The following is a 27,574-nucleotide window of genomic DNA, read 5'->3' as shown; positions in this document are numbered from 1 at the left end:
ACCAAGCTGAGGTTGACTGTTCTGGGGCTTTAAAGCTCCAAACCCAGCACAGTGCAGACTGGCAACCAGTTCAACTAGTACAAGATCAGTGTTACATGCTCGAGCTGCCCTATCCTCATCAACATGTAGGTTCTGCCCAAGTTAAAGTTTCCCAGCTGTATTCAGTTTAACCTGTATGTCACTAGTGCGTGGATCACTAGGGTAGCAGCGTCAGCTAACAAGTCAGTCCTAGCAGTGCCTCTAGCTGTGCTTCCACAGACAGAACCCTGTGAAGACCCTCAAGATGTGAATTTCATCCTTTAGGGGAAGTGCAATCCTGTCCTAGTTGTAAGCCTCCCCCCAGATTTACCAGTTTCCTCACCCACAGCACCTCCATCTTGTCTAGATTAAGCTTCCAAGTTCTTCTCATTTATCCCCAAGCCAACTCTTGAGCAGCGGCTGATGAGTTTCACAACCTACTGGGACAAGCAGTTGGAAGTGAGACGCAGAGCAGCGTGCCACATGCATATTGGTGGCCCCTCACCTCAGGCCTCCAAGTGATCTCTTGCAGAAGTTTTGTGTAGTTTTTTTAAAAACAACAACAACAACATGGCATACGGAATGGAACCTCGTAAGCCAAAGGCAGTTTGGCTGGAACAGAGGTCCCCCAGCATCATCTTCTGGGTTGACTCTTCAGGAAGTTCTCCTGTAACACTGTGCCCCCAACCCTGAAAATATCACTTAGAGGAATTCCGGTGCTTCCCCAAGCATTCTGGTATCAATATTTCCTTGCTGTGTGAGTGTGATCCCTGCCCCCTTGTCAACCAGTGCTTCCATTGTGACTGAGATCCCTTAAACTGCAGTTTCAGTGCTACTGTAAACATCTGTTGAACAGTGCCCAGACATCTCCATGATAAATGGTACCTACTCTCCTGGCTCCATTTTGTGACATTCTAAAACTAGATTGATTGATTGTTTCATTGATGTAGAGGTTAAGAATTCTGCTATTGTGGCAAATACAGGGAGTGGGGGGACGATGACATCAGCAAGGCCAAACTATCATTCTGCAGCAGCCCTCTACCTCACAGCAAGGCTACCGGTTACCCCCACCCCCACTCCCCTTCATTATAGGGATGGGATAAAACACTTACACTGATCTGTCCTAGTGTGGGTATAGCTTTGGAGGGAAAGTTGCTGTTTGCCAGAAATGTATTTATTTATTTTTATTTTATATCCCTCCTTTATCCCAGAGCAGGACCCAGTGCAGTTCACAGCATGTATTAAAACAATTTAATTAAATGACTATGCCTATACCTATTGAAAGCAGCCCTATTAAAAGCAACACTGAAAACTATTAAATAGCAGAACGACAAAAGAGAAAAAGAAAATGTACACCACCGCTCTCAGAAGACCTGTTTGTGGCCAAAGGCCTGTCTGGACAAAAGATATATTTGCCTGTCTGGCGAAAGGAAGGTGGAGAGACAGCTAGGCTGGGCTGGTGTCACTATCAGGGAGTTGCCACTGAGAAGGCCCCCTCTCGTGACCTCACCAAATGTGGCTGTGGAGGTGGAGGAACCCATAGAAAAGCCTTCCCAGAGGATCTCAAAACCCGTAGGATCTTTCTTCTTCTTTTAATATGCCTAAGTTATTTTGTTTTGCTGGAGGAACTGGTGGCATGCTGAGTCAGAGGGATGTGCTTGGGCTCTCTTGTCCTTTTAGTGTTTCACAAGGTATAAGAGCAAGGCACCCAAGAGATTATGACATACATTTTTTATTTATGCATTTAAAAATGCAAACTGCACCTTTTAACCTATAAACAAGCAAGGTTCTCAAGGGTGGTTACAACCATTAAAACACAATAAAGGTAATTTTAAAACATACTAAAATATACTGCATAGCTAAAAAAACACACATCCTAGAACTTCCATTCTTCACAGCAGCCAAGCATTTTACATCCCAAAGGCCTATGAATATAAAATAATATATATTAAATATACAAGTATAAATTAAACATCCAATAAATATTCAATTAAAAACTTTGCTTCTGTTCATTTTGGACCTGAGTCTAAGGGATCTCATTATGGCTGCATAAAAACCCGAGGCTCTAAATATGCTGAACTTGGGAGATGTATAGTTTTAGAATTAGGCAAATTTATAAGGGAGGGAGGCTGAGTTACAGGCGGTGATGGAGAAACATAAATGCTAGGCAGGGAGAGAGCAGATGTAAAATCAAAGCAGATGTCAAGCCCTGGTGTGTGTGTGTGTGTGTGTGTGTGTGTGTGTGTGTGTGTTTGTGCACGTGTACACACACACACACACACACACACACACACACACACACACTGGTATTTTACTGGGCCTTGAGTACATTTACAGGGCCCCATAAATCATATACACAAGGCCCTTTTATGAGCACTGCACACCTACATTGTGTGTGTGTGTGTGTGTGTGTGTGTGTGTGTCTGTGTGTGTGTGTGTGTGTGTATTAGCATTAGCCAGGCACAGAGAGGGAAATAGCACTGGATCTTACAAATCCAGAAACGTTGGTGGAGGGGAGAGCCTCTCTCTCTCCAAGCAGCACCGACATTTATCTTTCCTGCAGCAGTGTTTAAAGTGAAAAGGGAGTATCAGGAGAGTTTGATAGGATCCAATTAAATTCTAGCAGATAAAATAATGATGAATTGCAGTTGAGCCCCGGCGAGACATGATGCGCATTACTGCCCTCCCTATAGTGCTGGGAAGGCATTGAGGTCATCAACTATAGAAAAATAGGACACAGTTGCAACTGTACTATTCGTGCAGAAAACAGCCTAGGGAAATGAAGTTGGAAGCTGATTGTGTGAGTATATACGTTCAAGGTGGATGTTCCCACTGTAACATGGTTGTTTATGAGTCTATGAGATTAGCGGACAGGCCGTATTCCTTGTTGAGAGCCTTTCTCTTTAGCCATTGCATACACTCTGGATATGGGACTGACAAAAAATAAACAAAAATATTAGATACATAAGATTCTTACTGTGATGGGGAGAGCATTTTTACAGTTTTGTACTTCTCTGAATGAATGAAATAAAAGTTCAGAGTAGGTCCACTAAGCAAGCGTTGATAAAATTATCCATTGAATTGCTGAGATTGCTTACCTTTTTCAAATCCCTCCTTGGTGCAGTTGGTGCAGTCTAGTCTTGCTAGAGTTCCCCCTATTAGAATAAATAAGGAAAATACATTGAAGGGACTATTGTTAGTCAGGAATAGCATGTATTACTTAAGAGTGTGAGAATCGGGAATGAGTAAAAACATTTCATTTCTTTTATCTTTGGGGTGGACTGAAACTTTCTCTAGCCTATTTCCAAAACCATCCATCTGAGTGTTTTGTTTCAAGTGTTTTTGATACTTTGGTGGAACATGATAAAGAGAAAACTCATCAGAAAACAATCTGGAAAACTCCAAATAAAGTATCCTGGGGGGATATAGGCAAATCCCTTCATTTGAGTTTAAACCTGGACTGATTTGGAGCCTTGTGGAGACAACACTGTAAAAGTGTAGCATCTTTCAAGGAATTTGCTGTTTGAACATGAGGTGTTTATTCCATATTACAGACATTTGGAGGGTGGGATGCCTAGTAGATCTTGGGCATCTTAGCTTTCACATTGAAGAAACAAGGCCTAGCCTGCCTAATAATAAAGAAGATGCTGAAAATGTGTATGCCATGAGCATCTTATTTTTCCTCCCCCTGTGATGTTCCTCTGTAGTGGATCTTTTGCACTGGATTCTGATGCTCTTCCTCCTTTCCTTCCTCTGCCTGTGTTTCCATATCTATACTATGTCTCTGGGTGTCCTTCTGCATCCATCTGTTTGCTTGCTTATCATGCTGTGTGCCCATCTGTGTAAGTTTCTGTCCACCTGCATATGTGTGTTCCTCTGATTTTTAAAGACAGATCAGTTGTTTTGAATATTTGGTGTAGACTTTGGAAACAAGGAGCATTTGTGGTAGACTTGCAACAGGTGATGGATTTCTCAGTCAAGAACGGAGACAAAATTATATCAAAGGATGGAAGCAGGCAGGCAGCTAGTATCCACTTTGGCCCACTCATAATTAAGGACAGCCAGCATAGGCTAAGAAGTTGGTAGGGACATTAAATAATGTTTATGATGTGCCTGAGTCCTTGGGTTCATTGAATTTTGATGCCACATAAAGTCCTTTCTGCTGCTAAGTGAAATTGTCAGAGTGCCACCCATGTTTTGTCAGCCTCTTACTCTGTATAGCCACATGGGAAGTCTGCATGACTACATGGTTTAGGCATGTTATAGCCTCTGTGTAGATTGCTGCTTGTGGAGATACTTTTATGCTCTACTGTTGAGATATGGAAGACAAAATTTGGACCTTGATGAAGGGTGGGGTGGGGAGACAGAGCTGCATAAGGCAGCTCAGTTTTTATGGACTCTCTCATCCTGTATTGGATCCTGCCTTCTGACTAGTGTGAGCCAATGCCATGTTTCACAGGGAAGAAGAGTTTTGACCCCCCTCCCTGGGATGTGAAGAATGCTAGACATTCCCAGGGCGGGAGCAGAGGAAGCTGGGCCATCTCAAGTATAAAGCGTTGCTTGGGATCTCCTATCTTTCTTTCAGACATCCTAACCTTTATCCGAGAGAGCTGAATAACTGATAAGAACCACATGCTAGCTTCACTCAGAGAAAATAGAGGGGCAGGAGACAGACTTTTCTACACAAAGGTTTCCAAACAGACCAGGCTGTGACGCCATTGCTGAAAGTTGGCTTGTGAACCCTGGCTTGTTTGGAAGCCATTGACCATAGTTTCCTGGCTTGCATGAAACAGGAAATGAAGGTTAGCTGCAGCTTCCTGGCTTGTTTCCGCACATGGGTGAAAGGACAACCAATGCAGGGTCCAGAGGGGGTGCGTTCAGGTTCATGGAACTCATGCATATCCTTACTTGCTAAACCAGGATCTGATTGTCCAAAGATGGCCATTGATTAATTTTAATCTTACTGTATTATATCAATATGTTGCCAGCTTTCTGGAGCTTGCTTTTAAATTTTGTAAACCACCATAAAATCTTGAATGAAGATCGGAGGGACCAGAGTTCAGTGGTAGAGAAGCTGTTTTGTACACAGAAGGACCCACGTTTAGTTTTTGGCATCTCCAGTTAATATAGGACCATTTAATCCATTTAGTCCAGTTTGATCTACTCTTTCTAGCAGCAGCTCTCCAAAGCCTCAAGCAGGGATCTTCCACGTAATCTGCTAGTAAATCAGAGATGCCAAGGGACTGAATCTTCTCTCATTTGCATGCAACATATATGCTTTACGTGCCCCAAATTTGGTCCTGCCCCAAATTTACCTGACCATTGCACGCTTCTGGCCATTTCAGCAATTTAATGAAGAGAAAAACAATGCCAAGAAAGTTATTTGAGATATCCGCCCCACCCACCCGTTTAATTCATTTTAGCAGATGAAAACAAGACAAGCCACTACTATATGATTACCCAGCCTTCTTCAGGCCGCTTCTTGGAAACCCATTTTATATAAAATAATTGCACTGAAGGTGGCTTGTCCTGCTTTTACAGCTGATTCTTTCAGTTGAGGCAAAATGGCCTGTTGTGAGTACACAGAGCAGAAATCCATGCACATCTCAGTGTTCGTTGTGACAAAGGCCTGTGTTTGGACCACTCACTTTGCATATATTGTTATTGTTATTGCAACTCCCTCGTGTGTAAAATGAGGATTATAAAATAGATTTGCTTCTCACATTCTCCAATGAAGGCTGCGAGAGGGCAGGTGGGAGAGTTGATTAGTTACTGTGTAAATTTCTGTGGTGCGTAATTGCAGAGTGTTGTAATCTAAATATATGTATTACGGAAAGTAAAAACAAATCCTTTTTGAGCTTTGAAGGCATGCACAGATCCATCTGGGTATCTGTCAACAACAAATAAATACAGCTTAAATGAAAATAATTGGAGTGCGGCCAAGTCTTGAGGTCAGGGATCTGTAGCAATCACGACTGGCAAATCAGCAAGACAAGTGCAGGAGCTTTTGTTGTAGGAGAATGGCACAGAGCGTCAAACTCAGGCTAGCGTGGTTAAATGCACTTCTTCTTGGTGCTTTCCAAAGATGTACTCATCTATGAATACAATACCTCTCTACCCCCACCCCACCCCCTTAAGGCACTTGCCACCAGATGCAATTTATGAGTGTTTGGATTATTCATATCTTCCAGTTGATTCCCTTTAGATCCTGATTTTGATAATCTGCTTAGTAAATTCTTCAAGAAGAAACAGGGCAGAAGACTGACACTTGGGTTGGACCGCCAAGCGGGGAAGCTTGATAGTGTATATGTACCAACGGTTCAACTATTAGGTCTGAAGTAACAAGTAGTACTATTAACTTGAGAAAAACCAGCATTAGTCATTTTCATTCAGATGTGTAGATATTTATTCTCATTAGTTAATGGTGATTTATTGACAGCCATTTCCACTAGAAATGATGAAAGGATTTGTTTGTGGGGATGGTCGTATATGTATTGGGGTGACTGTCCCCCAAAGTCAAGAAAATTGGGTAGCCAACATGGTGCCGTCCAGTTGTTTGTGAACTACAATTCCCATCATCCCTAACCGCTGGCCTTAATTGTTGGGGCTAATGGGAATTGTCATTGAACATTTGGAGAACACCTCAATGGCTTCTACTTCTGTTATGTCCTGCTATTCCAGAGATGTTATTTTGTCTATGTATAGTGTAGCACGGCAGAAATTTGAAAGGCCAATCCAGGTAGCACTTTGTCATAACTATTAACTCAACTGATAAAATATCTTTAGAAATGTGTATTTATAAACATTCAGATGGAGAGAAAATAAGAGCATTGGCATCATGCTACTACTAAGACAACAAATCAGCAAGCATTATTACTATTTTTATAGCCAGCCTTACCTCATTGTATGTTTATTTGGAAATAAGCTGCTTTGATTTTGGTGAGAGTAACTTGCAAATAATTGCATCAGACCCTTGTTATACAGTATATTGTAGAACATTTACAATCTAGGTTAAGTAAAGGAAACAAGTGACACAAACACACACATACCTTTCAGTCTCAATACATATTAGCATGAGGATTCTTATCTGCGTCAACAATTATGGCCACAGTACTATGGGGTATATACTTTGCATATACTTTGAATAAAGGGTGAGATTTTCTGTATGTGCCTTTAAGAGGGTTAAAAATATCAAATGGCATAGAAAATAAAAACAAAGTAGAAGCACGAGTAAGTGTTTGGCTTTGTCTGTGTAACTCGAGCATGTGGTGTCAGACTCCTGGCCAAAGCTCGAGCTTGTTGGCTGCTTTCTGCTCTGTCTCCTCCAAAACACCCACCTTCCCTGGCTTCCCCTCTGGCTCTTGGGATGCATGTCGGGCTCCCTTCCTATACACAGTGTTAGGAAATCCAGGAATAGTTCAGGCTGTTGTTGGCAAGACCCAAAATCTGGCTTGTTCTTCCTCCGGTTGAGTCATGGAGAGACTGGCAACTGTGAAGGCAGACAGATTCCTAGTTCTTTCCCGCCCCCCAGATGTGCCCCTCTGTCCTTCTTTCTGTCCATGGAAGAATTGAAAGAGACAAGTTAATCTCTTTTAGCATGTTCTTTAATGTGCACAAACATGTTGGGTGTGTTTTAAGCAAGCCACTCGTCTTCTTTGCAATGATTAGGGCTTAGTTCTCCAAAACAGCAGATGACAGGGTAGAACCTATGGTATATCGAGACAGCAGGTAAAGGCTCATATTACTGACTCCCCTTCCACACTGCACACAGAAAATGAGAGGTCAGGATTCCACCCTAGCTCTAGTTTTCTGTGCATAAGCTATCTTGGGATTCTTCTCCAGTACATTCTACAGGATGTAACTGAGCTTCCTCTTTCTACCCCTGCAATGGCTTGCTTTAATGGTGTTGTTTACAAGGCAGAAGTAGAACGCTATCAGGAAATGTTTCCAGAGTTCTAGATAAGTGGGACTCTTGAATTAGTTGTAGCAATATTGTGCTATCTCGGTTCTGATGTTCCACAGTCTTTGGCAGAACAATGAGAGTGAGATCTGGATTTTGAAGATTGTTGTGGGTTCAACTCTCTCCCACAACCCACTCTCTTGCCAGATAATGATGGCAAGGAAAGAAGAGTGTAGTGCTGCTTATTTCAGAGGGCAAATAGTGATGATGATGATGTTGATGAATTAAATTACAATAAAACAATCACAGCAATTAAACATTAACGTGAAGCAGCAGCAGAGCAGATAAAATATTAATATTGTTAAAGATAGAACAAAGTTGTTTTATTCATTTATGTTGCTTTTAATACAGTCTTTTGTTTTTGCAAGCTTCCTTGAACTATATGAGGAAAAGTGGGGTATAAGCATTTCAGATATATATATGTATTTAAAGCATGAACTGGATCAGTTACCTAACAGTCTTTGGGATCATTTATGTGGGAATCAGTATTGTGCACAGTGGTTGTGGGAGACTTTTGTCTTGATAAATTATTGGCTCATAGTGTGAAGTTTCATTTTGACTCAGTCAAAACCTGTGCAACATGTTGTTTCCAATCTCCCACAAATCTCGCTTACTAAGGAAGTCAGGCCTGCAGAAATGCACCTCTCTCCTACATGTGAGTTTCTTTTGTCAGTGCAGGCACCTGGAGGGTTAAATAATCTCTCCCCGCTTTCCCCTACTCCACACCCAAATCAGAAGTAACTCATTTCCAAAAGGAGCCAGGGCAGAGAAATGCAAATAAGTGTTTCGGACAGCTGCAGGCTGTATGCCTTCCTGAGATGCCAGTGCCCCAAATGAGACATGTCAGAGTACAAATTGAAAATGCCAATTTCACTTACTCTGCCACGCTGCTCGTCACAGCTAAATCCTTCTCTGTCGCCCCTCCCCACACACTTCCCACTTACCGAATGATGGGTGCTTCTCCTTAATGTAAATCTCCCTGACTTCTTGGGTTATTTCTGTAGTGGGTCTCTTCAGCCAATCTTAGTGGGACACAGCTACAAAGGAATGGGAGGGGAAAATGTACACAGAAACTCTTCCCTCATCCATATTATCTGAATGTCAGTTATCTTCTAGTGATCCATATTTAACTCCTGTACTGTGTAAAGGCCTTATTGATGTGAGCTTACAGTAGCTGTACCCCCATTTATCTGAACTTCTGGTTGTTTCGGCGCTGCCCAGCCCATTTGTATAAATTCTTTTTCTGGAATTTGTGTGAAGTTGCTTGGAATGTACTGGGTATATGTTTATCTAGGTACAGATGTAAATATAAACAGTGACTAACAGATTACTTTTTTAGAACGGAACATTTCGCCTCCTGCCTTCCTCAGTTGCCCAGCTGTGAATTCAAGTCCACTGGGCCAGAATTTTTTCCCTTGTTTCCAGTGTTCTTGGATCGGGTGGCATTGCCATTGCAATAATGGATAAATCAGTGAGGGGGTGTGGCTATCTGAATGGAAGTGTTTTCCAATTGGTTGCTGCATTCCCCCCCCCCCAAGATTGGCTGTGTGAAATCCTAAAGCATTTGTGTGCATCAGTTGCTGTTTTTAAGATGGAAAATAAGAGAGGAGGGACTCCAGGTGTTTGAAATAATGTTCATTCCAGGCCCAATGTGTTTCGGAACAAATCCATCCTTGGGGGCACATTTTTAGCAGTGTTTTGCAGTAGTAAGAGTCCTCATGCATTTGGTGAAAATTGCTTATAAAACTGTGCCCCTGAGCAAAGCTTTCTTCCCAAACATGTCAGTCCTGAAATAAATCATATTTCAAACTCCTGGAGAGTCTCCTAAACGTATATGTGTACATACACAAACATGTAATTTTCTTCTAGAGGTGCTTCCCCAGTTTAACGGCTGGTTTCCTTCAGTTATCATTTCACCTATGTACTGAACATTCACAGTCAATGATGTAAATTAAATTGCTGGACCTGGCAGTGAACTTTTTGTTTGATATACTAAGTCATAGTATATCATGGTAATAGCCAGTCGTGGTGCTCATGAAGTAACTGTCTCCAGGAGATAAAACACAGGTAATGCTGGGTTGTATCCAATGTTAGGCATACTCAGATCTAACCCTTAAAATGAACAAGCATGACTAGCTTAGGTCTACAAATTTCTATGGGTCAATCTTACTAGAGCTTAGCTGGATACATCCTAGTACATTTGAATCCTTCCACGATCCAGAGCAAACTTGTCTGAAGTGCAGTTTGATGCTTTGAAAACCATCTCTCTATGTACATGCACACAATTCAAGGAGCTGGGGAAGGAAGGGCTCAGTTTGTTTAGAACATTAAATGAACAGTGGACTTTTGCATAGATCTTGGAATAACATTGATGGCTTGTGCAAAAGCAGAAATTTTGCTCAGTTGTGTCATCAGTCCATTTTTTTCAATGCTAAAGTTACATTTTTAAAAAATTCAAAAATAATAATTACCTTTTTAAAATGTGAAGTGCTCTTTTATCCATATTATTGTGAGCATTCTAGGTTGAATTTTGTTTTTATAGTTGTTTTGAAATGTTTTTGTAAGTCAAAACTTAGGGAAATGACAAATACATATAAATCACCATCATCTGCCTTGGGAGTTTTTATTGAAGGATGGTATAAAAGCATATTAAAGAAATTAGTTCCTGAATGGGAACTTTGGCTGATACACTTATTTTCTCCTTCAAAATTATTGTGCAGGATAGACTGTCATGTTAGGGCAGCTGAATTTTACTGATTAGACCATACTTATATACCGTGAATGTCTTACTATATACAGTATTGCCTATGTTGCACTCTTTGAAATTGAAGGAGCATGATGTAAACATATAATCTGTAAAGTAGTTATGCCCTACTGTTTGTAATGGGATTATTTTGCGATTGGTTGTCCTCTGAGAAACACCCTGGTCTTTTCTCAGGAGCTCGGCCTTTCTCCGGTGGGTTTCTTACGCTAGTTCTGTACTTTCACCTGAATGCTTTACACTGTAAAGAATTCAATCAAAAATGCAAAACCAGAGTCCCTTCTGTTTCTTTGCGCTTATCACTGAATTAAGCACAAAATAGGCTTTGAAGGAAGCTGAGGCGTGGAAGCTCCTACCTTCTTTGAGTGGCAGGAGGATGTGGAGAAAGGGTGCTTGGGGGCACGGATATGCGGGGAGGGGAGGGGACCATACGCACTGCCTTCATCTTTCACTTCTCTGTGTCCTCATCAAGGCAGACTCAGTGCCATGGGCTGAGGGTAGGTGGGTGGGGTGGAGGGGGGAGGAGGATCCAAGGCACAGGGAGAGCTGATTCTCCAGTGTCCATAGCTCCCTAACAAACTCCAGCAAGCCATGAATCTTTCATTTAATCTCTCCTGACACGCCTGTCATTTTCTCCGGAGAGAAGCGGAGAATCTCTCGCCGAAGGAGGTCATTAGCTGTCAGGGAAGGTTCCGACTGCCTTCCTGTCTCTGTATCGATTAAGCCTCCACATGCGCGCAGGCACTGTGGAGGGAATATTGATGGGGCTGCCAGAAGTTTGGCTTGGGCTAGAGATTGGGTGTATCTTTTCCCTGGGTGGGAGGGACAAGGGCTCGTGGGGCTGCTTGATGAAGATATAACCCCAAATTTGTCTGCCTCTACAACCCTGCCCTCACAGAGCTATTGTCCGCCTTAGGCTCTTGCTTTATGTTTTCTGTGTGGGAGCTTTATTTCCCTATACCCTAGGAAAGGCAGAATCTAATATTGCCAGCTCTGGAGAGCAGAGAGTGATGACTCCAGCTGCTGCTTAGTTTGAGATATCACTGTCACTCAGTTTGTACAGTTCACCAGAAAATCCTCCTCCTTTCATCGGAGGAGCAGGTTCAACATGAACACTGAATGTTAATCAGAATCAAATGATTAGCATGTTTAGTTTTTATTATATATCACCATAGTGACAATATTGTACAAGGGCTGTACACTATTGGAGGGGCTCTGAAAGCCACTTAGTTCACAGTGAGTGTATGCCAGCAGTGCTTTTTTTTTTTTTAAGTACAAATTCTTCACCCAGGTAACCTAATTCCTGTGCCAAGAGAAGCTGGAGTCTGTAATTCAAATAAATTATGCACATGACGTGACTTCAAATAGATTTGCTTATTTCCCACCAGTGATTCTGTTTCTGCTAGCTATAGGAGAGGCAGAAGAGCTATACGGAAGCATATCCAAACTCTTGCAATATTGTCTGTGCAAGTAAGAAGATTTGCAGGGGGAGGTTCTTGAGGTGCATTGGAGTCCAGATTCCAATTCCTTTCCCTCAGAAAAGGCCTTCCATTTGGCAGAATTCTAGGAAGCAGCTGGGAACTGGAAATACAGTGGTACCTCGGGTTACATACGCTTCAGGTTACACACTCCGCTAACCCAGAAATAGTGCTTCAGGTTAAGATCTTTGCTTCAGGATAAGAACAGAAATCGGGCTCCTGTGGCGCAGTGGCAGCAGGAGGCCCCATTAGCTAAAGTGGTGCTTCAGGTTAAGAACAGTTTCAGGTTAAGAACAGACCTCTGGAATGAATTAAGTACTTCACCCAAGGTACCACTGTATAAGTGCTGCTTTTGGAGAGGGGGAGGCCCCTGGATATTGGAGACTTTGCATTTGACCAGAGTGTCTTGCTTGGGACGTGTCATCATCCCTGGCAACCACAGATCCAGACTTAGAACGAGTCAGAAGAATGCAAAGCCCCCCTGTGGTCTGTGGTCTGATTCCTGATGTATATCTGTTTCTTTCTGTCTGAGGGTGCCTAATGGACTCTTTTCTCTTGTGTTTCCTCTGGCAGTATTCCTATGAAGGGAATGGCATCAGTGACCTCCCAGTGAACCTTTCCGTGGTATGGAATGGGAACTTCATCATTGACAATCCCCAGAACATCCAGGGTAAGCTGATGAAGTCGGGTGGGGTGGAGCACCCTTAGCAAGATACAGCAGGAGTTCCCTGCAATGAACTGCTTCTGCGTTCCACTTCTGAGCCATCCACCTCAAGGCCAGATTGACACCAGTGCACCCCTACAGGTGTAAAATCAAATATTATGCTAGCCTGAGCAAACAAGCTTTCTAACACAGAGCAAAGTTAGAAGTGGTGGTCTGGGGATTACTGGTTTCTCTCCTGCCCATCAAAGTGCCTTGACCCTCCAAACGCGGTATACTTGCTCCGAAACATTTTCTCTGTACTGTGCTGTCCTTATAAACATGCCCAGCCATTCAATAACTCGTTTGAGACTTAAATGCACGTTCACTTCCTAGACATAAAATGAAATCACTTTGAAGGCTGCTTTACGATCCTGGCTCCCGCTGCAAGGAACTTAGGACATGATAGTTAGGTTAGTTCTGTAATGGGCAAAGATTATTTCACACACACACACACCGCAAATAAATTCACAAAATTCTCACAAAATCGTAAACCTCAGAGTTATTTGGGGAAGCCGTGACAACTATGCCAGTTCAAACCACTTGAAATTTGTGATTGTGGCTTTCAGCTGAGATCCTAGCACAGGGAAAGGCAATGTTGTGCCTTTCATATATTGGTGGATTCCAATTCTCAGCTTCCCCAGCCACCATAGCCATAGGCTGGGGATGATGAGAGTTGTAGTCCAGCAGCATGTGGAGGGCACCACTGGGTTACCCCTTCATTAGTGGATAGGCATTTGCATCATAAACAAATCCCTTGCTGGCTGTATTCAGTAGTGAAAGCTGAAAACTATATAGGCAGTGAATACTGTCAAAACTGGCCTGATACGACAAAGCATATGGAAAGTGGTAGACCCTGAGGTCCTTTAGTGGGCATTGTCAACAATTACCCATCAGAGGGGGAATCTGTGTAGCAGTTGTGTCCCCACCCCACCCCCCAACTTCTTTTTGAATGTAAGTGTTTTCTTCTTTCAGCTCACCTATACAAGTGCTCAGCTCTGCGCGAAAGCTGTGGGCTGTGCCTCAAGGCAGATCCACGCTTCGAGTGTGGCTGGTGTGTGTCAGAAAAGCGATGTTCCCTGCGCCAACATTGCCCAGCCTCTGAGAGCAGCTGGATGCATGCCAGCAATGGCAATAGCCGCTGTGCGGACCCCAAAATCATTAAGGTATGCTTGTGAAGGGTAAGCAGGGGGGAGGTTTTTCTTCTTCTCCTTTATCCTCAGTGCTGAATAGGAAATCGCCTATGGTGGAGGGTACATGGTGGTGGGCAGTTCTGAAGTATTTTAAGGCGTGGCTGGCCTAGCTACCAGCGTATGCAGTGTTCTTGTAGCATATGATACAAGATGTAGTATTCTCCTGACACTTTCTTTGTTCAGACGCCAATAACTGGTGCAAAGCCTCTTCTTCCCACCAACCAGTGAGTGCTCAATGAACAGTAACGAGCAGAATTAGTGTCTCCTGTGATAAGCCGCTGGGGCAATGCAGCAGTGATTGTAATGGAGAATCAGAGGAATGTGGCTCAGTGGTCAGAGTTGGATGGAGCTATCCTGTCTTCTGTTCCTAACCCCAATTGACATTTCCCCCACTTCCAGATTCTCCTTGTTCTCCTCCATCTATAGCAGGGATGGGGAAACCATGGCCCTCCAGGCATTGCTGGGATTACAACTCTCATCATGGTCAGTGGTCACTGTTTCGCCATTCTTGATCTATAGAAGCATGGTTGTTTTGGAATCTGTTACTGTGGCTTAGGTTTTCGATGTCAACGTTTTGCTCTTAATGGGTATTGTTATATATGTTGTGAAAATCAGGCAAAGTGTACGCTTTTAAATAAGACATAAATAGGATGGAGATGAATAATATCAGGTGACACTTGTGACCTGTGCAAGTTCATTGGCCGGTGCTGGTGAAGACAGGCGTTCCAAAGAGGGGTTGGACTCAGATTCACCGCATTATGAGAGGGCTTTGTTTCCAGGACTGATGATACATATTGAAATTTCGCTTAGAATGACTTTCTGTCGACTTACTACAACAGGCAGAGTAGTAGGAGTATATTTTTTTGGCTTGCATACCACTTTCTTTCTCTCCTGTGTTGACAGTGGAAGCTTGATTCCCATTCTGGCCTATTTCACAGGATTCCTAGCAAATAGGATTCTGGAAGAAGATGAGGTTTGGTGTGTCGTGGATTCCTCACCCCCCACCCCGGTTGTGTTCACAGTTTTTAGCCACCCATCTTTTCACTTCCTTAAGACTGGTTGTTTATCATCCCTCTTCTCTTGACAGCTGCTATGACCTTCATTTAATAAGATTGTGTATATTAATGTTAACATGTTGGTTGGGCCAGGCTCCAAGTGCATTAGCAGGGATTGGCAGGTAATTCTATTTGATATGTTCTATTTACCCATATACTGCAAGCCAGGCAGGCCTTGGTGGTGTTAATTACCAGAGTCTTAGCACAGTATCTCATCTATTTGGGTTTCAGTGTCTTATCTGTTGAAGGCTGGAAATTAGAGTAGTGCCTCTTGCACTCCCCAAAGCTAGTTGCTTCTTATTGCTGATTGGCATTGTGGGGCCCTGCGCTGCGTTTGCCAAGGCCTTCACTCTTTGGAAGCCCCCAGCCCACCACAAAAACTGATGGGAGAGAGCCTGCCTAATTAGTGTCTGCATCTTCTATAAAAAGAAGTAATGACTGTAACACTGGAGGTGGGAGGTGGGGGAATGACAGGGGAGTCTTACCGTCTCAAATCACGTAAGTTATATTACAGATTTCCAGTGGAATAGTACTTAGCATTTATACAGTGCTTTAGGGTGCTCAGGATGTTTCAAATACAGTGGCCGAATACTATTTATTTTATTATATTTTTATACCGCTTTTCAGACAAATGGTCTCTTCCAAAGCAGCTCTCATCAATTAAAGAGAGAGGGAAGAAGAGAGAGAGAGAGAGAGATGGGGAGCCTTCCATCAGGCTTTCAAACTTAAAAAATAATAAGAAGAAGGAACACAAAGAAAGGGGAGGTGGAGGGAAAAGGTAGAGCAAGGGATATCATTTTGACAATACTACAGCAAGGTGGTAAGTTGTAAATAGGCATTTATTTGATTGTGGGTTGTGTTTATGAGATGACTCATAAACTAAATTCTCCAGGTGGCAAGCAGAGATTGAAAACACAACAATAAAACCACACTACAATAAAACCCACAGTAAGATTAAGAGACATAAAAGCAAAGTACAAAACCAGCACAATAAAATGCCACAGACAGCACAGAACTAAAGCAGCCATCAGATGCATGCGCTAAAGCCACCATATGCCACAGGACTTAAAGTCTGATCTTAAAAGACCTGGGAGAATAGTAAAGTCTTAGCCTGATGCTAAAAAGGCAGCAATGTCGGTGCCCGGCAAGCTACCCTAGGGAGAGTATTCCTTAGTCAACGGCTGCCACCAGAAAGTCCCTCCTTTGTTTCTACCCTCCAAATTTCACATTGAGAAGCTAAACAGAGAGGGGCATAACCAGAGAGAATAGAGCCATTGTGACTAACAGCAATTGATAGCCTTGTCCTCCATGAATGTGTCTGAACCTCTTTGAAAGCCATCCAAGTTGGTAGCTATTACTACTTCCTGTGGGAACACATTCCGTAGTTTAAGTATTCACTGTGTGAAGAACTGCATCTCTTCCTGGATCACCAGCTCCTTTTAGACAAGTGTATGGTACTAGAATCCCAAATCTTGATTTAAGATATTCACAGTGACTCCTGATTGCAAGGTATGAAGCTCTCAAGAACCAATTCTGACTGAACCCTGTTATGTGAAGTGTGGGGCTGTCATGAAGAGGTTTGTGAACCTAAAACCATTATGTAGTGTCAAGGCTACTAAATGGTGTTGATAACGCACATCTTGTTTACCTGCCAATTTTTGAGCACTTGCCAGCATTAGGTTTTAATGATACTCTCTGCATCATTAAATAATTAAAATTAAATTAAGAACTTGTCACACTAATTGTAAGCCCTGTGTAGGCAAATCAAGTAGTGTGCCTTTCCATGCATGCATTCCAAGTTTGGGGACTTAACATTGGTGCTTTTTCCAACTGTTGCTCTGGTTGAAGCCTGGAAGGCCATGCAGCCTTCGTAGGTGCTCCTCCAGACAATTGTTGATGACTTCCTGGTGCTTTCTAGATGATGTTGGGCTCCAGCTCCCATTAGCCTTGACCAGTGTAACCAATAGTAATGGGAGTTGGACCTAAACAGCACCAAAAGGGCGCCACGTTGGCTACCCTTGCGATAAGATCAGCTTCAGTGCAGTGGAATGAATGATGGGCACAGCATGCACAAAGAAATAGAATATGTAACCTTTTCTCCTGGAAAATGTTAAACTGTATGGGTCATTAGTCTGGAACAGGTGGAGAACTTTCTGTTGGCACTCGGATTCCTTCTACTCCAAGGGTTCCAGAAGAGCACCATTTAAGTTAAAACTAGAGCCATTGGATGTTCTGCTGAAATAATTTATCAGCTTGCATTTTGCTTTCACTAACTCTGTAGCACCGTTACTGGGCAGAAGGCTTTACAATGTTCTTATCTCCTCAGAACGATGATACTATGCCAAATAAACAAGTTTAGCCTTAATTTTACGGTGGCGAGTCAGTACTCCATTAGACCTTCCAGACTTTTATCAACCTGGCATGATGCTATGTTCCAGAATCAAGCCCAAATGTAGTGCCTTTCTTTCTTAACACAGCTTGGGAAGCAAACCCATCATTCTAAGTAGCCATGCTACCAATGTCAGTATCGCTTCACTTTTGAAAGCCTGATCTCAGAGACTCCTAATAGAAGTTTTGCTGCTGCACAAGAAGATGGAAGGTCGCTTCTGTGTGCTTTCAAAGCTCCAGTTTTAAGTGGTACATTCTCAGCTAGAATATATGCATTCAGGCACAGGAGGGCCATTCCGAAATGAAATGATCAAATGGCCAAACCGGTTAGTTGATGATTCATTATCTCATCTTTTGGGCACTGATATATCTTGTGTCCACTTCATTTGGCAGATCTGAAGGGTTTGTGCTCTGAAACCAATTAGCAAAAGAGTGCTGTTGTTTGTCAGGGATGGAGCTGGGGTGGGAGAGTGCCTGCTTCTGTGACTCTGTGTGTGAGTGTTTAAGGGGAGACGGTTCAAGAAAGAGCCAGATTTCCCTGCCAGCTCTGGTTCCCAAGTGCCTTGTTTAGCCGCGACCTCCCCACACAGTGTGTCAAGCAGTGTCAACTTTTTCCCAGAGTTGCTGCTCCCCAAACGTGTGGCCCTTGTCAGTTTTGCTGCAGTGGAGGGGAAATCTAACATACCACGGCAGCCTTTAACACTAATTTAACAATACCAAACAAACAGCCACGGCTCACCAAGTATCCCAGAGGAGCCCAATTTAGGAAAGAATGACTTGGGTTGCCTGCTGCAGCAGCTGCCTTAATGAGTTCTGATCCAGGACTTTAGCAGATGATTGGATTGAATTTAGGCGAGCAGCAAACCCCCAAAGCTCAAATCGGTTTGACTGTTGTATAAATTCTGAGGCATAGCATGTGATTGCCCTAGGCCTGCTTGTAAGTTAACTCGTGGAGCAGCCTGCAAGTCAGGGAGCAGAGAAGGGAGCCAGGGTTTGTGGGCTTTGGATACCTAATCCAAGTTGGCTTTGGGCATGCTACAGCCTCTTTGTGCCTTGGCTGCTGGTAATTCTCCAACGTAGCCTCCTTTTGCTGCTTTGTTAATGAGACTTGGATGGTGTTTGTGAGGCAAGAGTCGGAGAATGAAATGAATAAATGAATAAAGTGTTATGTTTTAATGACTCATGTTGATGCCTTGGTCAGGTATGTTGAAGGAGATGTTCTTTACGTTTGCACTGCCCCCTGGGGCTGGAGGAAATAGCTCTCTGTTGGTTTGCTACTTCTCCTCTACCAAGTCTGTCTGTTCCAAATTATGGCCCATATTGTAGAATGAAAGGGCCCTGTTCTGGAGGCGAGCAGTGTCTGAGGACCTGTGATTCTGAGAGTACAGGCCTAACAGAAATTTTGCCTGTCTTTAGGGGTGGCTACTGGAGGAGCGTAGTGTTACAGAGGCTGAGATCTCCCCAGCTAGAAAAGAGTTGCATCATACATGAGCAGCCTTTTGCCATCTTATTATTGTAGTGCACTCTGCATGCTGTTACCCTCCTTGACAAATATTCAGAAGAGATACCTGATACACAGTGAGATAGCATGGGGACTGCAGGACTGATATGTATTTTCGCTCAAGTCTGTGGCCCTATTGTTAGACATGGTAGGGCTGTCTGCCTGAAGCAGCATAGTTTGGGGTAACATTAAAAGGCAGCCATTCCTGCCCCCACCCCCAGCTATTTTATTAATATATTTTACCACCATCGGTGGTGGCAGCAGAGTTGCCATTTGGATTATCGGCCTCAGGCATGAATTTTTGGGGGGCTGTTTCTCATTACGTTTATGTTTCAAGATCTCCATTGGTGCCTTACTAGTTGTCCAGCATCAATAGAAGATACTGGCTTGGAACTAAGAAGTTTGGCCCACACATGCCTTAGAAATCTCTTTCCCATCTTATGACACATCTTTACTGTTAAAATCAACACAGTCTGTGCCTTCCTAACAATGCAATCTGTGCAAGAGCGTGTAGTGAGGTAACTTTGTGGCTGCCTCATAATTATAGAAATCCCTGCTCCTGGAGGTTTGCCAGAGCCTGTGCATTATCTGTAGATAATATAAGGCTTTTCTGTTGGAAGCAGCAATGGGAGGCCTGTAGTGGCTTTGTCTTGATGATATTTTGATGCCTTCGGTCTATTTTTAAACATGAGATCCTTTCTGAACATTTGGAAGCTGGCAGGATGCAGATTTAAGCAAATAATGGGGATGTGTTCTCAGGCATGGTTGCTACTTCCCACCAGCTTAGAAAGTTTAGGCTGTATGCAGAGCCAGCAGGAACAGTGGGACCAGTAGCTTTAATGTTGACTGGTCAGGTAAGCAATCTGCAGTTGGTTTTGCTAGGCCTATTTCAGTGCATCAACAATGACTATGCTGAGGCTTCTTTCTCCTGGAGCCCACTTCCCTTGGCTTGGGGTTGCCAGTGACCCAGCACAGAGCTTTCTCCACCTGCATGCCCATTAATCGTCTTATCACTTGCAGGTGTGTGCTGAGCACCAGGGGGGCAGCAAAATGTGGTGTAAAATTGCCCATAATTGCCTTGTTAGTGGCAATGGTGGGCCCGTGCCACACTGCTCATCCGTCATCACGCAGTGTGTGTCAAGCCACACCTGTCCGCTTTATTGGGAATCATCTTAACAAATGAGGCATATCGTGCTCACTGGGGCTCCCCTCCCTCCCCAGCTGGTGCTGTCAGAAACTTCACATGCTGGGATACACCAGAGTTGGTAGGGAAAGAGAGGATCCACTTTACAGGGGTTAACTGGTGTCTCCCTTGGTGGGGAGGGCTCTGGAGAGATTACTTTTCCTCTGTTAACTCACAGCATGAAAGAAAAATAGCCTCTCTGCAAGTGTCCACTGCCCTTGCCAAGGATATGCAGAATGCCAAAAAAAAGTAAAAAAAAAGTGGGACGTTCTGTGCCATTCTGAAGGATAGTCCGTTGTTGAGACCATTAGCAAGCCATCCTATGGGGAAAAAAACTTTTACTGTTTCCATTTTCATATCACCATAACTGCAGAGTGAGCCAGAGTGAATCAACAGCTTACATACATTAGCCATTGTGATACCTTGGAGCCACCTGCTTGAATATTAGCAGGATCAACAGTCCAGCCATTCCAAACATGTGGTTTAGGTGTCCTGAAGCTTATTCACAGGTGGATAGATGCATGGGTGTTATTTTCTTTTTGCTGTGCTCCAGCACAATGAAACTCCCAGTGCTTTCCAGAAATGTAAAATGTATTTTCGCTGTGTGCACGGCCCAGATGCCTTCTCTCTAGTTGCTGTGGTTGAAAGGGAATGACTGGGACTTGGTCCTTCAGGGCAAAGCTGAAATATCGCACTGGTTGTCCTTAATAATACCAAAGTTCTTACCACCATGCAGATGGTGAATAGTTGGTGTAAAACAATACCTGGTTTGTGTGGCAGTACTGTGGGGAGCAGAGAAGTGGATGTTTTGTCAACAGGTTGAGGTGGGAAAGGTGGATTATTATCACTGCTTGGAAGACAGCAACCTATTCAGAACACCTGTCTGGGTTTTAAGCATTTGCTATCTTCATTTTAGTTTACCTGATTATATGTTTATTTTCTAACCTGCATGGAGCTGTAGATATTTAAATTTGCCCTAGATATATAAATGTTGGGTGAGCTGCTGAGTTGTTATGGCATGTAAGCAAACTGTTGACAATGGCCTAATGAATCCAATAACAGTCTGGTTTGTTTCTTCCTAGCTGACACCTGAAACAGGCCCCCGGCAGGGCGGTACTCGCTTAACCATCACTGGAGAGAACCTGGGCCTGAAGTTTGAGGACGTACGCTTGGGTGTGTGGGTTGGCAAAGTGACGTGCATGCCCATCGAGAGTGAATACATCAGTGCTGAGCAGTAAGTAACCTCCAAAAGAGGGCTGGCAATGAAGGGATGGGCTGTGGGAATATCTCAGTAGTATATTGGTCCTCTGGTTTGCTGGACCAAGATAAAAGCCAAAGCTTTGCTAAAGAAAAGCTTTTGCTAAAGATGCTGCTTAGGGTTGATGAGGTCATATCTGTTTCTTATCCAGTCTGGTTTCAGGCTTAGTTTCGGGACCAAAACAGCATTGGTGGATTATCTGTGCCAGAAACTAGTTGGGGAGTTTATCCCTGTTGGTTCTGCAGCATTTGATACCATGGAGAATTCCTGGGATGCTTGGCTGGTATAGGCACTGGGAACATCATTTTATGGTGGAAGAAGTTCAGAAGGTAGTCTTGGGGGATGTGTTGCTCAGCCTCTTGGTTGTTGGCTTGTGGGCCTTTTTCACCCCCTCCTTTTAAAAAAATGTCTACATGAAGGTGTCAGGGCGTGGCCTCATCTATACACTGATGATACCTAGCTCTATCTCTCCTTTTCAACTAATCTGATGAAGTGGTGGAAATTTTGAACCGTCGTCTGGATGCAGTGAAGGACTTGATGAGGACTAACAAGGCCTCAGCCCATATACGACAGAGGTGTAATTGTTCAGTAGAGAAGCTAATTCAGGACTGAGAGTCCAACCAGTCCGAGATGGGGTTGCAATAGCTCTGAAGAATCAGATTCACTATTTGGGAGTATTCTTAGATGCAGCATTACTCCTGGAAGTTCAGGTGACTACTGTGACCAGGTGGTCTAAATGTCACTGCCAGCACATCGTGGGATGTGCAGGACCAATATGGTCTAGTCAATAAGAGTTGAACTGGGACTCGGTTCAGCTCCCTGCTTACTTATGAAGCTCACTGGGTAACCATAGGAGTAACTACTGTATCTCTTGTCCTAACCTCCCCATATGGAGAAGTTACGATATTAAATAGGATGACAAGTGAATGAACGCCTCTCTTGAGTTGTTTGGAGAAAAAAGATGGATGGAAGAGTGGCTAGAAAGACCTAATGAATCTTTCTAGATAGCTTTTGTATTTGGTTGCACAAAATACTGGCAAAATGTCAGTATTTTGCAACATTTTATAAGAATGATTCATCTAACTTCATTAGTAAGAAATCTTTGGTGAATGGCTCTGCATGACTGACTGGAAGAGTTAGTCTTCCAGTCTTTCATAGGCTTTCTTGAAGCTATGATTTTGGAAGATTTTAACTTTCTATCCTTAGTGGTGGTGGGTTCTTTTGCAGAGTTAGCATTAGCTAAAAGTCCCGCTCTGGATATTCTGAATGTATTTTCTGGCTTCTTAGCAAAGTCCTTGATGTGTGTTGGGAGATCTGCACTATCTAAAGCTGATCAATTCTGGCTAGCCAGCTGGAAGCAATAACTTCCTTTTCTCTCTGTATATCCTCCTTTGTTCTACTGTCTTAACAACTCAGGCTATTCCAATTTAAAAACATGTATAAATTTACAGAGCAAGTTCAAAAAGCAAGAGGATTTAATAAGAGAAATCAATTTATGAACATGTGGGTGCTTTTCCTTTCATATGCAGATAGCAGTGATTTCAAATACATGTGCTGGAAATGTGTAGGATTTTTTCCGCATTGTTTAATTTATGGACGGTGCATTAACACAACTGCAATAGGAGTAAGGGAGGAGGGAAAACAGGGGTTCTTTTCTGTTTCTCTTTGTATTTTGTTAAATTTTAATTGATTTCCTGCTGAGTTGAGTGTTACAGCACTCGTAATATTTTATATATTTTGCAGTTTTGATATGCCTATTGTTCAAAAGTCAATTTGATATGTGCTGAGAAATCACTTCCTGAAATTGTGAAATGGCATTTAATTAAAAAGCAACAGCAACAGCCCAGGAAAATGTGACGACAAGTGCTTGTCCTTACTATAAATTAGAGCAGAAATAGCTGGCTTCTTGGCCTGAGCAGGTGGCCTGAGAACTGCAGGCCAGCTCTGCTGAGACATTGCGTACATGTTACACAATCACTTACTGTGCCTTCCCTAGGATCGTCTGTGAGATTGGAGAAGCCAGCCCAAGCAAAATCCAGGAGGCCCCTGTGGAAGTTTGTGTCAGGGACTGCTCCCCCAGCTACAAGGCTATATCCCCGAAAAGCTTCACCTTTGTGGTAAGGATATATTCTTTTCTATCACCTTTCCTTACTTTGAATCCCACTTCCCTCCTATAATTAGTTTTATTTATCTAAATTTTGCAAGGCCACCTATGCGCTTGACTATCTGACCCACTTTTTATTATCAAGAGGTGTCCAGTAGAGTGAAAGAATGTATTGTGGCCCTGTGGTGCACAAAATGGCTGAGGTCAGAGGAAATTTCCCTTGCAGCATTCACTTTTAGTGTTCCTGGGAACCAAGGACACCTTCTGAACTCTGTGAACTTGCTGTGTTTCCCTTTGACAGACTCCCACTTTCTCGCAAGTGTCACCAGCTCGGGGCCCTGTCTCTGGGGGCACCTGGATCAGCATAAAAGGAAAGCACCTTGATGCAGGAAGTGACATCACAGTAACCATTGGAGGGCAACAGTGCGCCTTTCCAAGGTGAGCCTCTCATGGGTGGAAACAGTTGTGGAGTGGAGTGCTCCAAATGCACTGAGCGATGTGAACGAAGGGGATGCAAGGATGTGTGTGTGAGAGAGTATGTATTCTAAAATAAGGTACCACTCTTAAGGAGCCAAGCAAAAACTCCCGTGTAATTCTTTTCAAGGCTCATTTTTTTATATTTTGGGGTTAAAAAGACCGAAGACTGTTGAATTTCTTTTCCCTCTAAAAAGCACAAATCCCTGAGCCATGAAGTGGATAATTTTTAGATTAGGGATGATAATGGAGCGGCTCTTTAAATATTTTCGTGCAGTAATTACTGGTTATCAGCTCTAATCGCTGCTGTTTGCAGCAGCCGCATGATGGGGAACGCTCCGGAGTTGCGCTGGCTCTGCCGGCTGCCTTTGCTTTATTTTTCTTTTTGTGTTAACTGATAATTTTAGCATCACTTCCCCAAGTCAGGGAGAAATGGGGTACCACATGTAGAGGGTGGCACTTCATTCCTTTATTCCTTTGTGTCAGATGTGAACAGTTGGACTGAGCCATGGCCTGGGAGCAAGGCTGGATTCTTTCAGAGTAGGCTCCATTGGGTTCTCTTCCACATTTTATTCATATATGAGCTCAGGGCTACGCCAACATGGGATTTGCATTGATGCAATCAATAGCTCAGCTGTCCTTGGGCACTCCTCAGCTCCTGCTAGAATTTACAGGAAATGCCATGTCTAAACCTTTAGGTAGACTTATTTTACCCTTTTGTAGATTAGCAGTCTCCCCTTCAGCTGAGCAGCTTTGGGAATCAGACCTACAGTCTGTGGCCCATGGTGCTTGTGGTGAGAAGGCATTGGCGCACTACACATATCTGTTTAATGGGGCACATTTTTGCTGCCATGTAGTGTTGGTAGAGAGATCAAAAAGCTTGACACCAGGCAGAGTATCCAGCAAGTTTGTTGCTGAGATTGTGGCATGACATTGCAGCAGGAAGAATATTTGTTGGCCCTTCTTATAGCTACAGATGTTGATTTTGTTTCCCTCTTTCTCTGTGTCTTACAGGAGAAATGCTGTTGAAATCCGGTGCAGGACACCACCTGGCCAAAGCTCAGGAGAGTCTCCCATCCTCATCCATATAAACCGGGCTATACTTAGCAGCCCTGAGGTGGCATATTTCTATACAGATGACCCCACCATTCAGAAGATAGACCCCGAATGGAGCATCAACAGGTAGCACTGAAGGGAATGGATTTGCAGGATAAAAATAAAGAAAAGAATGTGCATATTAGGAATATCCGTGGTTGTTCATCCATTTATTAGCAGCTTTGCTGTACTTTGAAAAGCTTTGCATTTTGCTAAGTCACTCTGCCAGAAACCAGGATGATTTCCTCAGAACCCCACTTCCTGGAACCCACTGCAAGAGGTGTGGTGTGACGTGCATAGCACCCTGTGTGCCGGCCTGTCAGTAGAGAATAAAACACTGTTCCCATGTTCATTCTCAGTGTCTAGCCATAACAATAATAATTTTATTTTATTATATTTATTATTTTATTATTTATACCCCACCCGTCTGGCTGGGTTTTCCCAGCCACTCTGGGCAGCTAGCAGTCTCTAACAGAGGTTAATGCCAACATTAAGCCAGTTAAATCACATCCCTGCAAATGACACTTTGCCTATACTCAGTTGACAACAGTGGAGGGGGGTGCTGCTTTGCCTTGCAGTGCTTCCCATGAGCCACACATAAGAACTGTGAGTTTTGTAAAGCTCCTGAAGCAGCAGACCTTTGATTCTGATGCTGACTTTCTTCCATAGTAGAAATACGAAATGTAACAACCATAAGAGCTATAGCAGCAATTACCTGTTATTTGCAGTGTATACTTCAGTGATCTAAGGCCCAGGATCAAAAGAGTCAAAGCAGGACCCAGGAAATTTTCCTCTGCAACTGGGCGCCATGTGGAAGTCCAAAATAAAAAATGGAAGGAGCATGACACTTTCAGAATGGAATTTGCCACTGAATGTGTGTTTAAAAATGTGTATTATGGTTATTTTAAAGAGGATCTAGTTATGTAGGGAAGAAAGTAAGCTCTGGTTCAATAGGTTCAATAGACATAAAGAAGTAGGCCAGTGCTGCCTGACACCACTTGCTAATTGTATATTTTTCCTCTGTTTTGGTGATTTTGAGTAAAATCTATGTGTTGCTCTACATGGTAAGTGGTGACATCTGTGTGCAAAGCATAGTTAGATGTGATGTAAGAAGATCTGTGACGTCAGGAGGGTCTCCTTTATTTTCAAGGTTAAAGGAACTATGATGGTGATGGATTAGATTGGTGTCATGGTGATTGGAAGTAGTGGTAACACTGCAGCATTTTACCTTCTGAGTGACTGTTTTCTCCTAGGGAGAAAAATAAACTTTTTTTTGGTGTGTGGGGGGGGTCAATTTGAAAAAATACATGTGAAGAAAGGGTCAGCCCCCACCTCCAGGCAAGTGCCGTGACTCCATTTCAAGGGTCTCTGTAGCTGCTTTTTTCTCAAAACAGCTGTAAGATCTTATTATGGATCTCCCAACGTCATGTCGCTTTGAAATGGTCCTCAGAAATATTAGCCTTAAAAAACAGCCTACATTGTCATCTTTGTAGAATTGGGACCCAAAAGAAGCACAGCTAATAGACTGAAAACAGCTCCTGTTGTATGATGCATCTCTTGTAGTCCTGGCTCTTCTGAACACCAATGCAGAAGTGGTAGTCTGGGATAGAAGATGCTGGTCGTCCTGGTATTCTTTTAGTGTGCCAGGAGGGCTTCTTGGTTGGGTGCACCCTGGAGATGAGTGGAATCCAGAAAGCTTTCTCAGTTTCACCAGTTGCTCTCTAAAATTAATCTTGTAGTTTGGTTTTCCCCAACCTGAACATAAGGTAAGAGAGATCATGCAGCTTTTAAAATAACGGAGTAGAAGTGACATCCTTGTTCGGTTCATGCTGCTTGTGCCCACCCCACTGCAGTTTTTGTCTAACCCCGACTTTTGCTTGCTTTCTAGTGGTGGTACACTGTTGACTGTGACAGGCACCAATCTGGCCACTATCAAAGAACCCAGGATCCGAGCCAAGTATGGCTCTGCTGAGAGTGAAAATGTAAGTAAATCTTTGACTTAAGGGAGTCATTTTTAAAAGGAATTAGAAGTCACATGGCAGCCATGATTGCCCATACTAATTCTTTTGTCCAGATGTGGTGTCCTATCAGACCCAACCAGCATAGCTAATGGCCAGGGATGATGGAAGTTGTGGTCTAGCCACATCTGGTGGCCACAAGTTTCCCATCCCTAGCGTAGATGGAGAATGTCAAAGTGCCTTCAGTCTGAACCTCCTACCTAAGCCAGCACTTCTTGCCATGTATTATTATGCTGCTACCTCAATGAAGGGGAAAGGTACAGACAACCTTCTGGGAATTAATTACACTTGAACTTACTGTGTGTGTGTGTGTGTGTGTGTGTGTGTGTGTGTGTGTGTGTGTTTTGAGTCAGATGAAACCAATGAAAGGCAGTGGGTTAAATCTAGT

The 27,574-nt window shown here is 43.2% G+C and overlaps 1 protein-coding gene across 6 annotated transcripts in view; it reads left to right on the top strand.

Annotated features, from left to right (window-relative positions):
- Positions 1–27,574, top strand: part of PLXNA1 (plexin A1) — a 300,883-nt gene that overhangs the window by 210,531 nt on the left and 62,778 nt on the right. For all 6 annotated transcript variants that reach the window (XM_083602755.1, XM_083602754.1, XM_083602757.1 and 3 more), the window contains exons 11-17: positions 12,791–12,887; positions 13,893–14,083; positions 21,320–21,471; positions 23,492–23,612; positions 23,901–24,037; positions 25,088–25,255; positions 27,057–27,150. In XM_083602755.1, the coding sequence (XP_083458881.1) occupies positions 12,791–12,887; positions 13,893–14,083; positions 21,320–21,471; positions 23,492–23,612; positions 23,901–24,037; positions 25,088–25,255; positions 27,057–27,150 (960 nt within the window). The remainder of the gene's footprint in view (positions 1–12,790; positions 12,888–13,892; positions 14,084–21,319; positions 21,472–23,491; positions 23,613–23,900; positions 24,038–25,087; positions 25,256–27,056; positions 27,151–27,574) is intronic.

This window comes from Podarcis filfolensis (genome assembly GCF_964270895.1).
Source record: "Podarcis filfolensis genome assembly, chromosome: 2".
Taxonomy (NCBI): domain Eukaryota; kingdom Metazoa; phylum Chordata; class Lepidosauria; order Squamata; family Lacertidae; genus Podarcis; species Podarcis filfolensis.
Note: the sequence above shows the minus strand (reverse complement) of the source record. Positions and strands in the feature narration are given on the sequence as shown.